This window comes from Mixophyes fleayi, chromosome 1 (assembly GCF_038048845.1).
Source record: "Mixophyes fleayi isolate aMixFle1 chromosome 1, aMixFle1.hap1, whole genome shotgun sequence".
Classification (NCBI taxonomy): Eukaryota; Metazoa; Chordata; class Amphibia; order Anura; family Limnodynastidae; genus Mixophyes; species Mixophyes fleayi.
This window is the reverse complement of record NC_134402.1, coordinates 405,535,435-405,550,820: the sequence shown is the minus strand read 5'-3', so window position 1 is coordinate 405,550,820 and position 15,386 is coordinate 405,535,435. Positions and strand designations below refer to the sequence as shown.

Below are 15,386 nucleotides of genomic sequence, written 5' to 3'. Positions count from 1 at the left end.
ACTGATCATACCTAATGAACTCATTATGCCATAGAGCCACCTATTGCTGATTTGCAAGGACAATGTCATGCCATGGAGTGGGTTGTAGCACACTATATATGAATTACATTGATTGCTCATGTGGCAGAAAAGAGTATCTGGAAATGGTAGCATTGTGATTATGCCACACAGTCATTCAACTATATTTTATTGTATTGCAAGCTGTTCCCTCAAGAGCACAGAGGTTGTGTGAGTAGGCGTTTGATGAATACTGAGAGCTTGTGCATTCCCCAGTTGAAGTTTAATCAATGAATAGAATTGTAGTTAAGTCAGAGGCTCTTGAATGGAGTGGGCAGCAAATATCTTTAAAATGAACTTTTAGTTAGTGAGAAATATCTTATGTATACAAATAAGGAATTATCAGATTTGAATAGACAGGGGGTAAATGCACCTGTGGCTTCCCTTAGAGTTGAATGCAATTTTGTGGCCAGAACGTAACCCTATGAGGTACAAGCAAAAGTCAGCAATGATTTATTACCCTATTCCCGCAAAGTCTCATCAATCAAGACTCCGATGGGACTTTGCAGGTGATTGAATTTCCCACAGTGACTCCCCAATCTACACTCTTAATTTTTCTCCTAAATCCTTAGAGATCACCTTTTCTTCTTTCTGGAAGTAATCAAAGGGTTAAAAACAGCTTAGACAATGCAGCTCCTCTAGAAGCAATAACTAAATTAATGAGAAGGTGCTTGTCTGTGAGAAGCTAATAAGAACAGCTTAATTCTGAATGTCTGGAACATGAGAAAGCTGCTCTAATTGGCTACTCACCTTTGAATCCCTTGTGGGCTATGAATAAACTTAATTATATCAATTAAGTTCATTGCAGCAATATATCAATGAATATCATTGACACAATGTGGTCCATTCATATCCCACACGGAATCTATAGGCGAGTAGCCAATCAGAGCAATTTTCTCATGCTCAGTACACCAATCCCCACCAGTCAGGGGCCTAGGGTGAGCACCGCTACTATTCAGCATATATTTTTTCTGTAGGACTGGATCCCATAGGATCTCCCTGTGATAGTAGGACCAGCCCAGCCTGGCAAAGCCTTGTGCTAGTTGCAGGTTTTGCTGTTTGTCTCCATGCATTAGCAACACCCAGTACAGACTTTGAGTGTTGGTGCTGTTTTCAATTTGGGAGGGCTATATTTTTTTATTTTACCAACAAATGATACGCCTCCTAAGAGCTGTATGTGGAGGTATGGCCAACTCAGAAGAGGCTACTAATAAATGAAATATGATAAAAAAAATACGAAGGAGGAATCATCTGATTACCCATATTTATTAGAGAGATATGTTTTAAGAAGAAATACAGTTTATGTGTAGAGATTTTAGCAGTGACCAGTGGAGTGACCAGATTAAAAATTTTGAAATACTAAGTAGGGTAAAATATACCTGCAATATACACACTGCTGTCACATATGACATGCGTGCAACTGGAAGGGGTTAATCACTTTAACCACAATCTTGCCCTTATCCTTCACACAGGATACAAAAGAAATTACAAACCAACACAATCAATACACCTACCTAGCCACTGACACCCCCCAAACATTTTTTTTAAAGGATGTATTTTGGAATATCAAGGCTACACACCTTTAATATATGTAAATAGGGAGGAGTTTCCCCTATTACCTAAACCTGGGAGCCTGGAAGCATCACAGCTTATGGTGCAATAGGACTCAATCTTCCTAGTTCTCTTCATTAGAGCTGCATAGACTAGAGCCCTGTGGGGTATCCTAGGGAAATTATATTTTCTATATGGGAGTATGTGTTATAATAAGGTGGCTATCTCTATGTGGACAACCCGTAAGGTTTTGAGCTTTATTGAGAGGTACAGCACTTAGATTTTCTGAAAATTACATACAAATAACATAAAAGCTACATATGACATAACTTTTGTATGGTTCTTTTGTTTCCAGGGCAGGAGAAAGAGAAGTGATTATAACGTTAATCAAGAATAAGACCCAATTAGTAAAACAATGTATATCGTAAAGCTTTTTCATTTTATATTCTCCGGTTTAAATTCTGTTTCCAAAGACTTTCCCCATTACTGACACAAGGTGCTATTACTATAAATATCCCGTTAATTATTTACACAAGAAAGAAGTATTTTGGGTGAAATTTGTAATTCATCCTGCCAGTATGTACAAATAGATTTCCCTCCAAGCTAGCCAATCTTGATCTCAGAGATAACAAAACTTGAACAACCATAAGACAAGCTCTAAATAGTTCATATTGTTAACTGTACGTAAAATGTTTCGCAGACATTGTATGCCAGAGCAATTCCTGCTTAGCCGCTCGTATTTTATATATTTTAATGGACTTATCTTTTATATGCTGTACAATAGAAACATTTTAGTGCCTTCTGTAGACTGCAGAGGTAATTCCAACCCAGGGTAACAAAGATATGAGGTTTAAAAGTAGCTAAATAGGTCAGCATAATTTTCTGAAGCACTTTGAAGACTTATTAGTAAAATGATAGTATGCTGGATTTATATACACTTAGGGCACTTTACTTTTGCCTAAAAAAATCTTCTAAAGCATCTAATTTTGCATCTTACAGTAAGATGTGAAAGATGTGTTCTCCTTTCTCAACCAAAAAAAAAATTCCATTTAAAACTTCCATGAATTATTTATTACACTGTGGAATAGAAAAGTACAAAGCATCATTGAAGTGTAACATTGTAGCGGACATGTCACTTGCTCCTATGATTTTATAGTTTTGCTTTAGTAAAATATAACAGGGTTCCCTGCAGTTCGATGGCTCAGGAGAGCATTTGGTTCAGCGCCCTATGCTCCCTGCCGTTCAGGCTTCCTCCAACTACACAACAGGAGAGCTATAATGTGGGAAGCCAGCATCGGAGTGACCATAGTGCATAGCATACAAACAGTGCTTTTGATAAGGTGGTCTCGCCTGAGGGAATAGGGACCCCCCTTCTTTTGTTTCAAACCTAGGGCTAGATTTACTAAGCTGCGGGTTTGAAAAAGTGGGGATGTTGCCTATAGCAACCAACCAGATTCTAGCTATTATTTTGTAGAAGGTACTAAATAAATGAAAGCTAGAATCTGATTGGTTGCTATAGGCAACATCCCCACTTTTTCAAACTCCCAGCTTAGTAAATCTAGCCCCTAGTGTATTGTGCAAAATAAAATAATATCAGAGGACCAAAGGATATCTCCAATCACAACTCTTCCCTTTACCCAACTAGCAAAACCACATACCACATGGTTAATCAGCCTCACATGGTCTATTCTTCAGGAGAAGAATTTGGTCTAAGTACAATAGTTATTCATATATGTGGCCAGTATAAATGTTCGCATTTCATTGTTATCTAGAGCCACAAACTGTCTGTGTCCCACGACAAAATTCCTCATCATCTTGCGGAGATCCCTGGTGAAGACCAGATATATATTTAGACTCTTCGACTCTGGTAAAAAAGAGCTGTGAAGTGGTCCTTGACCAGGTTCTCAACAAATACATTTTACTATAATTCATCTTTTAGCTATTTGCACAAATTAATTCAATCCTGCAACCTCTATCTATAATAGAGAAACCAAATATGTATACTTTACAAGGTTTGAGGTAGACATGTAAAGGTCAGATGAATGTTTTTTGTAAATTGTTCTTTGGGGTCGGTCAGATCACTTGTTTTGACTTTTTAATATCTTATATCTTTTCAATATCTTATAGGGAAGACAGCTATTTATTTTTATCCTTACTTTACTATAATAACACGTGTCAAGATCTAATAACACACACCTGGTTGTCTATGTTTATGGTGGTGAAAGCAGGAAATCTCCCTGGTCTATGGATTAATAGCTCTCTCATACACCCGAAACCTATAAAAGAGCATTCAAGGGATATATATATATATATATATATATATATATATATATATATATATATATATATTATTGTTACACAATTCAAAATAATGGATATATCGTGGCCGATTTTGCCCAGGTACAGAATTTGTGGATGAGCGAACCATATTACAATGCAAGGGGTGCAACTGCAAACTTTTTTTTTGCACTCAGGACAAATACTGCATGCATGCTGCACGCATATACTGGACAGCTCTTTTTTCTTTACACTGCATGTCAGAATTGGGCAATCCCGCAACCCCATCAGATTGTGCATTTTACATACCCGCAGCACAAAATGGATTTTGCAGGGACATTAAGTAGCTGCATTTTTCTTCCTACATCTACATCAGCCCCATTATGTTCTTCAGTATATCATGTTTACTATAGCTTTGCACATATTTTCTTATTTGCACATTTAATGGTTTTAACTCTAAACTGAAATGTTGACTCGCAGATGTTATAATATTGCTGCCACAATCTGTATCTTTGTGAGATCTTATCTTAGCCCATTAAATATATTGGCAATTAACGAACCTGACAGACATTAACGTTGCTGCCTATAATTAAAAACTTTATTGTCAAACACTAAATTTTTTATTGCAGTTTACTCCAAATAAACATTGTAATTAATGTTGGAAGATTGCCAAAGAAAGGCCAGGCAAGAGGAGGATATGTCGCCTATTCTCGCTAGCCGGGTTCTCTAAGACCAAAGGCAATTTTGCCAAACCATAAGCTGCTATAAACACTGTCACCATTTTCCACTTCCTATTTACAATGGCTGGGCTGACACAAAAAACCTGTATGTGAATATTGTGCCTTTCTCTAATATTCCTTAAGTAATCATAAGAAAGAATGTAACCACTTATGTTTATACCTATGCCAACTGCATCCTCCTTACATCTATTTCTGGACCTGTTACACTGCAAGTCACTGTCATGCTCTATAACACCTATATAACACCTGTCAACAAGTGGTCCAATGTGAGCTTATTGCAGCATGGAAGTTACTGGAGATATATTTTCTGGGGTGACCTCAGAAACAAAACTTTTAACTATACATCTCTTCTCCTGACCTTCTGCCCCCCCCCCCCCCCACACTCCTCTCTTGTGTGTCTGACTGCCTTTCTGCCATCTCCTCTTGGATGTCTTCACGTTTTCTCAAAATCAACATTGTTAAAACTGAACTCATTGTATTCCCTCCTTCTAAATCTTCACCTCACCTTGGTCTTTCTATCACTGTCAGTAACACCTAACATCTCTCCTGTTCCCCAACTCCGCTTTCTGGGTGTCACCCTCGACTCCTCACTCTCTTTTGCCCCCTACATTCAATCCCTTGCCCAATCCTGTCCAAATATGGAATATCGCCCGCATACGGCTCTTTCTTTCTCAGGATGCTGCGAAAACCATCATCCATGCACTCACTATTTCCAGCCTTGATTACTACAACCTTCTCCTCACCATGCTCCCCCACTCCCATCTTAATCCCGAAATCTGTGACATCCCAAACAGTGCTGGATGCACAATATTGCATAACAATAGCCCTACTCTTTCCACTGCATTTCAATAGTGGTGGTACTGAGTAGGCACAAACAGCGTCACTGACGCACTGTGTGACTAGTGTGTCATAGTTCCATTCGAGTTAAAGAGTCCTCCTGCTGGTATGATATATGCATTTCTGGTATACTGCAGGCATCTCTGTTGGTATATAGTTATATGGGCATTGCTAGTATAATAGGGAAACTGCAGAAATAATATGGGCAACTTTTACATCATATGAGCACTGCTAGTAAATTATGGCAGCTCTGCTATTATAATATGGGTACTACTGGCATTATAAGATCATATACTTATATGGCCACTGCTGGTATATTATGGGCATTCCTGGTATGATATGGGCACCTTTTCTGGTGTATAATCAGTGGTCGAGGTGGGGGTGTATACGGTGGTATGCCATGCCATCACTTTTCCTAAAGCTTTTGTTGTAAAACTATTTAATACCATTCAATTATATACCCATTACACTTTTCATACCGCCACTTCTAAATTTCCACTCCGACCACTTTGTATAAATCATATTGGGACTACTGGAATAATATGGACAATTCTGCTGGTATATAATCATTTAGGCACTACTGGTAAAATATGGGCACCTCAGCTGTTTTATTAATATGAGCACTGCTGGTATAATAAAAGAACATGTATTGGTGTATAGTCATACCTCAGTATTGGTATTATATTGGCACATTAGCCATAAAGTGATTGGTGAAATAAAATGGACAGCTTGTATGATATAGGCACCTCTGCTGGTATATAGTCACATCGTTGCTGTTGGTATAATATGAACATCTCTGCTGGTTTATTAATATGAGTACTACTAGAATTTAAAAAGGTAAATAAAAGAAAATGTTGTGAATGAGACTAAAATGTAGCAATAGACTGAGAGTATACAGCTGAATGCACAGTGTGGTTGTCTGAGGAGGGGGAAGAACAAAATTGCTTCCTTGTCTAGGGCACCCTTTGATCTTAATTTGACTCTGAATTCAAAAATCAACTGAATTATGGAATGAAGATCAGCACAATTCATTAATGAATACTTGTGGTCACGCTTACCTATTTTCAGGGGAGCATCTGGCGCTGGTGTAGCATAGAGAAGATTTTCTGGCTTCAGATCTCGGTGAACAATCCCATTTTCATGCAAATACTAGGGACAGAAAACATTCTATTAGTCCCAATCTACTATTGTAGTGGTTGCTAAATTGCTTAGATTATTATATATTCGACCTTTAGAAGACACTGTTATTCTATGTTCTTTATTTCAGAACTAACCATTCCCATTAACTTGAGTTTTTGCAGTTCTAAGTTGTAGTAACCTGGTTCATTAAATTCTAACTAGGACTGTTACATAGAAATACACACACACAGTTAAGTGGTGGGATATAGTAGGCAGCAAGTGAACAGTCAGTTCCTGAAGTTGATGTGTTGTAAGCAAGAAGAGTGAGTGAGAGAACTGGACCATGTAGCAATGCAAGAACGTGGCCTGGTCTGATAAATCACATTTTCTTTTACATCATGTGGACAGTCAGGTGTGTTTGTGTCATTTACCGGGTGAAGAGGTGGCACAAGGATGCACTAGGAGAAGAAGGCAAGCCGGCTCAGGCAGTGTAATAGTTTGGGAATTGTTCTGCTAGGAAACCTTGTGTCCTGGCATTCATGTTGATGTACTTTGACATGTACCAAGCCACCTATTATTGCAGAACAAGTGCACCCCTTCATGGTAACAGTATTCCCTGATGGCAGTGGCCTCTTTCAGCAGGCACATGCACCTGCCATACTGCAAAAAATTTTCAGGAATGGTTTGAAGAACATGACAAAGAGTTTAAGGTGTTGACCTCCAAATTCCCCAGATCTCAATCAGATCGAGCATCTGTGGGATGTGCTGAAAAAACAGGTCTGAGCCAAGTCCTAAAGGTGCTGATAACGTCTTGGACACCTTCAGAGGCTTTGTGGAGTCGATGCCTCGATGGGGCAGAGCTGTTTTAATGTCATATATATATATATATATATATATATATATATATATATATATATATGTGTATGTACACACACACACAAACCAGTTTGGTCTGCACACACATATCCTAGAGTCGGCTACTGGAATGTTGCTCCAAGTCAGAAGCATATGTTACAATAATATTCACAATTAAGTGGTGCACTATCCAGGCTTGTAAAAAAGATCAAAATACTTTTATGATAAAAAAAGTGGAGATAGTCGATGTTTCAGTCATGTACTCAGGTCTTGACAAAGATCTGACTAAGTGACTAGAACATGGACTAATTTTTTCAGCGACAAAACACCCACATGACATATTGTTGGCATTTTATTACTACTATTTTTTATTTAAAAATGCTATAAGCCTATGGACATCCATCTAAGGGAAGAATCAACTATTTTCCCCCCACTTATCGATTTTTCTCCCTTAATTTCTACCCTTAGGATTTGTGTATATGAGTATTTTACAGTGACATATCACAAGGGGAAAGACATTTCACTAACTGAAATAAATATGTTTCTGTACACTATAATGTGTTAAACCTATTATAAAGCGCACAATTCTGGTATCCCTGTTCTTAGAAGCAATAGCTGATTATAATAGTGGAAACGAGTATTTTTGTCCAATTTTTCCCTTACAATGACTATAACAGGTAAAAAGTATTACAATATGCTACCATAAGAAAGCCTTATCTGTCATGATTAAACATCACATCATTCACTCTGGTAGATTAAAAGTCATTCCCAGGAAAATGTTGTTGATAAGTGACTCAGTACTAATCCTTTTTGTATTTCTCTACTACTGATTATTCAATACAATTACTATTCCACTACTTTATGTATCAACTATTCCCCACATCTCTTAGATTGTAAGCTCATTTGGATAGGCCATATTTACTTTCTGTTTCATGTTATTGTACGTTTTTATATGTTTTATGACCTCACTGTACAGTGCTACTTAATATGTTGGTGTCTTACAAATAAAGCATAATAATAATAATTATAAGAATAAATACATGCATGTAGACTATTTTTCCAGGCATCTACTCCTCTTGCAGTAAGATAAGGCAATTTATCGGTTTTAAGAAGACAGGCTCATGTACTTTATAACACTTTCTACAAATTTTAAACCAACTTTACTCTTTTATATAAAAAGTTTTATACAAAATACCTTTTATTTGGATAGATCAGAGTTGACCAACTCAATGCATTCAAGCATCTAGCAGAATATATATTCCAGGGCAGCTCAGCAATTGTACAGTAGAGGTAATCATGTGTCCTACCAAAGGCGGAACTAGCGTGCTGTGGGCTCCCGAGGCAGGGAGGTGGGGAGAAGAGAACCGGGGCCCCTGACCCTCTACATCTACCATGCAGCGGGCCCTATAATTTCCATGGGCTCCGGTGTACTGCACCTGCCACACCAATGATAATTCTTCCACTGTGTCCTACAAACCCAGAAACCTAGTCAGAAGATGCCTATTTAACTTCTAAAACTGCAAAACCAAAGTATTGTCCTTGTTTATACATGAAGAAATTTAACTCTGCCCAAAAAGATAATGTACCAGGGGATTTGGGAACTTCAGGCACTGGGGTATTAGGGAACTTTTCAGCTAAAGGATGCTAAAAGTTGTTTCACATAACAATGTAGATCATATCTCCTTCACTTTTTTCCTTTTTAGATCCAAACCACCATTCTTAAATACCAGCATATTACACAGCTCATTTTAATCAATCTATGACTCAAGAGTTTATACTCCTTCATGATCAGATCAATTTTAATTTTTGGGAATGCATCTCTGGAAAAAAAAAAATCCTTAATTTATCCATGGAAATTCTTCATCGTTTATCTAAGATAAGATACAGCTTAGAATAAATATATTTTTTTATTTTATGACTCTATATGGACCAATGGGCAAAAATAAGAAAACATGTTTTTTATGGCTCTTCCCATTGCTACTTTAAATATAATTAGTGCAAGTTGAGCTAGTTCACCTTTATCTGTACAATGTCCGTTACAGTTATAGGGCCCTGTCATGTGCAAGCTAATTTTTAGACATAAATCTGCAAATATGTGTTTGTGAATTAATTCCTAGAAATAGTGTGACATGACTCTCAGAGAAGCTGTTTAGATCAATGGGTTTTGTTTATGTTAAACTACCCAGAGGGGGCTGGTAGATAAGGGTAGCACCTTGTACCATTTATGGCAGGTCACAAATGTGAAAGCCTTTGAAAATCTCTCTTTCAAGACAATGAAATCTAACACATGTTTGGGAGACCTCAGACATGCTGACTGCAGAGACAGAGTTGTATGTTAATGACAGATTCAAGCTGAATAGGGTCACAGGAAATGATCATATTATTTTCTCCAATATCAACTTACCAGAGGCATGTGTGGTATGCAGATGAAGGGAAACTTATGACCTGTTGTGTGGAGGTAAAATCGTGTTTGTAAGCCATACTGTTGAAAAGTTAGGACAGTGTAAAGAAAACCTGACTTAAAAGGTGTTTCTACAGCAGAATCATAAAACCCTAATTTGCATTCTTGAGACCTGTTGGTTCTGACATCACAGTGAGGGGGGCTGTGGGCCCTGCAGCTTGGTTTTAAAACTGTAGTGTAACTGTAAGTATGTGCTCACTCTAAGGGAGCCAATTTGATTGAAGAGGGTCCCATTTATCCTGCTTCTCCCAGCACCAGAAACTTGATTATAAATGAGGTATCAATTCTGTGTTTTATCCTTTTTAATTTACAAGAAACAATAGCTTTATATTTGTATGCCTTTTTATTAACTGTTTTATCTTAAGCATTGTGGATGTATTTTCCATATTAAATTACACTTCATAAGTTCAAGTCTCTGAGGCATATTCAATTCTTTATTTTTCCCGCCGCGTTAAAACTATTACCGTTATTACGGTAATAGTTAGCTGGATTTCGGCTCGCGGCTCAGGGAGCTGCGAGCTGTAATCCAGCTAGAAAACTACCGTAATAACGTTTCTTCCGCGCGCTATTTCCGTAATAACGGTAATAGTTTGCGGAGCGCGAGATTTTCAGAGTTTCCGCCGACAATTGAATATGTCCATCTGTGTTCTTACGAATTCATGTGACAGTTTGGTCAAGACGCTACATAATTGAAACGGGGAGAATATTGTGGTTTATGTGAATTCTGATTAAAGTAAATTGTGTTAGATTAATGCTAGGGAGAACCGAAGGCTTCCTAAATAAGAGTGTCAGCTCTTGTCAGAAAAAACCTTGGTGGTAGCATAGTTAGTATCGCAAAGCTAGTGTGTAGCATAGATAGGAAAGAATTTAATCATTTTAGACAGACCATGTGGTTGTTTTTTGGTTAACCCTGTGTCACACACGCATCACGCAGGCTCAGGTGAGTGCTGTTCGTGACAGGCCCGGAAACACATGTAAACATTTTAGATTTACATTGTTTACCCTTGTTGGAATACTGCAGCTAGTTACTAGTGCAAAGGATCCCTGTGCATACATCCTTAGGGTGGAAGTAAAGTTGGAGTAATGGCATCTTTTTTGTTTACACTTAAAAATAATGTATAAACATGCATGTGTTCAGTATTGCATTGCTGTTTTAATGCATTATACCAAAAAATTATTAGAAAATATATGAGATTTTTAAGAAGGAAAGAATATTTTCTTTTCAACTCTTAGGATGAGTAATCCCTGTCCTCTGACAGCAACATTGCAGACAGGCTGGCAAAAAGTATGTCAAGTAATAATGATTTAGATGTCTAGTAATAGAAGATGATATGAAATACCCTGTGCTACAGAGATCTCCCTTCTGTACGGATAATGAAAAGAAACTCAACCTTTTGAGAGCAGAGGCTAATGGTTTATATGTAATATCTAAGTAATTGAATGACACAGCCAGCTTAACTTTGCACATGTTTTAGAACAATGACTATTTCTAGATGAAAATCATGGATGACTCATGATAACAAATGGATCTGAGCAGAATTTTAAGTACTTGACCAAACACTTTGTGATATCATCAGTGAGAGCACTTTCTGAAACTAAATTAAAGTTCGGACTGCACTGTTGACAGGCAAACATGAGAAGTATGTCACACTATTTTCAATATTATTTATAAAAACATTTTTACATTTTCGGGAAGGTTTGTAAGTATGGTATATTTCTGTAAAAATACAAATTTTCTTTCTAATATACATGAAAAAAAAGTTATTTTCAACCCTTCAAATTCTAACACTTATTTTCTATTAAAATAGGATTGCATTTAATTATCAGATTTTAACAACACACACCAAAGGATTTACTCATATTTATAGCTATCACTCATCATCTATTGGTTCTTAAAACCAATAACATTTCCTAATTTACACACTGAATTAAGAGACCTGCAAAAATAGTACTTGTGAGCAAAGATGAAGGATACAATTTGTCAATATTTGGAATTTGACAAATTTTAGCTCATTTGAGAGTCTGGAAACAACTTGTAGGTTTAAAGAACACTAATCCAAGGTGAAACTAATTTTGTATGCAGTATTTATGAATACAAAAATAAGTGCATTCTTGAGAAAAGAACAAACCACTTAAACGTTGAAGCCATTAAAAACAAGGTGCCAGTAGTTGTTAATATCATACAAGTTAAAGTGTGTCACACCATAAATAATATACAAAAACAGTAATAAAAGACCACCTGCTCTATATAGCAGCATCCAGATGTATTAAAATACCTACTGCAAACATTTAAGAATGTCCAAAGTAAGAAATGAATTTGGGCAGGTGGTGGACTAAACAGTACCTACTATGGTCAATAGGACCAAAATAACAATATTGATACCATTAGCCAACACATTGGAGCTAGTGTAATATCATAGGACATAGTCCTTGTGCCTTGGTTTCCTTAAAGGACTACTTAGTTTGCAGATTCATCCTGGGGGGTAAATGTATGAACATGCGGGTTCTTCAACACCCGCGTGTTCAGCGTGTTCGGCGATTAAATTTCAAGCGGCGCTGCATTGTAAAGGGAAGTTTCCCTTTACAATGCAGCGCCGCTTGAAATTTAATCGCCGAACACGCTGAACACGCGGGTGTTGAAGAACCCGCATGTTCATTCATTTACCACCTGGTCTTTTAGTAGACGTTAGGACCCAATGGTCAATTGTCCACAGCTGGGTGACGTATGCTGTAACCAAACACTGCAGGACGGAGAAACCATATACTGTGGGAGAGGGAAGTTGTATTTTACTTCTTTTTATATTCAATATTATAAAATTGCAGTGATACACATCATTGACACTGTCTGTACAACCACCACTATAACATACATGGTTCACTTCTGCTCATGGAGGTTTTGTCATGGTCAGAGTACATGTACACATGTCTGGATTAAATATATCACCAATAAAATGTACAGGTCATTTACAGTGGTGTGTGCGAAGTCTATAGGTTGTAAAGCCCTTAGCCTGTAAATCCACTTGATCTCAACTCATAGAAGATAATTCATCTTTCTTATTTCTTAAGGTCTTTGGAATGTGTTGAATGCCTACAATTTTCAAGTCACCGACATCGCCTAAACAGCTTTCCCATAAATTTTGAGCCATACAACTGTCCATTTTTTTGGGCTTTAACATCTCTGTGATGTTTCAGCATTCTACATTGAAATTCCCTGTTGGCCGTTCTGATTAGAGATGTTCACTGAACCCTGTGCATTGGTTTTTGTTTTTGTTTTGGATCTGGATTAACTTTGTGTTTTTATTTTGGTTTTGGCACAGCCGCCCATGCGTGTTTTTGTTTTGGTTTTGGATAAGTATTTTTTAGAAAAAATAGCTAAAATATGCTACAATCACATAATTTTGCTCTTTTTTGTTTCTACATTATTATTAACCTCAATAACACTAATTTCCAGTCATTTCTAGTCAACTTTGACCACCTCACAGGTCACAATAATATTTTTATCCACTCTCGGGCAAAGACTGCAGCGAGTTGGCTGGATGCTAAGCGAAAGAGCAACGGCACAAGCACACAGCAGTTCATAGCACATCTAGGAAACATTGCCACACAGCAGTGGCAGAAAAGTGGTGCAAGATGGAATTGTCCTTGGATCCTCCCACCCATCTTTATGTAATGTATTGAAAACTACATGTACAATTTAACAAACCAAGCACTCCAGCAACAGGCAGTGCTACTTTTGTGGCTCAAGTGCTTGGTTTGTTTGGGCCCCCACAAAACAAGCTACCAATAGCTTAGCTGCCTTAAGCCTAACAGTGCTGTCAATGAACTCTACATTATTAAACCATGTCTGCTCGTGCTGCTTCTTTAATCTCCTTCTCCTCTGTGGATACCGCCTTCTCATCCCTGAAGAACTGCCTAACTTATGTAGACACAGGAACAGATATTACAACTGGAGTGGCATTAGATCTGCTTCAGACAGACTGTGACACGGAACGTGTGGGAAACATGGAATCTGTCATGTTGGAATACGGTGCAGTGAATAGAGATTTAAACCAATATATAGAAGCAGTGGAGGACACCATACTTAAGTTAAAACGTGACCCACTGGATGAGATCCCGGATTTAAGAGAGCTTGTACACGAGAGATACACTGTGCTTCAGAAAAATAATACACATCAGGCCCTTAGGCAGGACAATAAATATGTCCAGTTTAAAGAACAGCTAAGAGACCTCAGAATACAAATGGGTGTGTCACTGGCCCCTGCAGACTAAGCTTTGGAAGATGAAGACGAGGAGTACCCTGAGCACATGGCCGGTACAGTGAAACTGAGAATGGTTCATGAAATCAGTTATGGTTCATTTGATCGCTCCACTCATTCCTTGGATAACTGTGGTAATTCTACAGCTAATACATGGCGACGAGCGCTGACCCCCCCGGGATGCGTGCATTATCAGATCAAGACCAGTCCAGGGATTTGTGTCATTTCTAAATCTGAACATACATTTTCCTCTTATGCCTTACTGTTTTCTTCCAGCTCGGCTTTTACACGTAAAAGTATTTGGACACCACTTTTGGAGTCAAAATGACAAGGTCTTGCTTGGTCATGACTGACCTTACAAGAAGATGCCTCAGTGACAGTTGCAGAACTAGCACTTATAGAGAAAGGCGAAGGCCTCATTCTTTCCTTGTCACTGCGTGTGTAGAATGGCATGTTGGCAATTTAATTTTTTTCTGCAGATAACGCTGCCTGGATTACAGGTTTTTTTTTCTCTTTACCAACGTAAAAGGTGTTTACATTTTTGTTTCCCTGACTTAAAAACACTATGCACTTTAACAGGCTTTAGCAGATGACATAGAGAGATTACTATCATCATGACTGCTGCCAGCAGCTGCTTGGTGCTCCTGGTCTTCTGAGTACTGCTGTGACTCCATTTTGATAACACAGTAAAAAGTGACTGCAGATTTTAAAGAACACTGCCAGCCCTATTATTTCTATTTCAGCAATGACAATTAGCAATGGAGAAATGGACCTCTCCTGTTTGTGTGTTAGCTATATAACACAGTACAATGTGACTGCAGATTTAGAACAAGACTGCGAGCCCTATTATTTCTATTTCAGCAATGACAATTAGCAATGGAACTGTTCTGTTTGTGTGTCAGCTATATAACACAGTACTATGTGACTGCAGATTAAGAACAAGACTGCCAGCCCTACTATTTCTATTTCAACAATGACAATTAGTAATGGAGCTCTCCTGTTTCTGTGTGAGCTATAACTTAGTAGAATGTCCCTGGATACTTTGAAGAACACTGATACCCCTCCATTTTTTTTTCTAGCTATGACACTGCCCAACTGCACTAGAGACTGCCAAGAACCGTGCTACCCCTTCTGTGTTTCTCTGTGAAATGGCGCTGGATTGCCGTGGAGAGTGGTACTTATAGAATTCAAAACTCGCGAGATCCAACGATGTAACGATGACACTTTGCCTCG

The 15,386-nt window shown here is 37.9% G+C and overlaps 1 protein-coding gene across 1 annotated transcript in view; it reads right to left on the bottom strand.

Moving 5' to 3' along the window:
- The window catches only part of CAMK4 (calcium/calmodulin dependent protein kinase IV), a 223,190-nt gene that overhangs the window by 41,733 nt on the left and 166,071 nt on the right, over positions 1–15,386 (bottom strand). Inside the window, exon 6 of the mRNA XM_075181602.1 lies at positions 6,521–6,611. Within this exon, the coding sequence (XP_075037703.1) occupies positions 6,521–6,611 (91 nt within the window). The remainder of the gene's footprint in view (positions 1–6,520; positions 6,612–15,386) is intronic.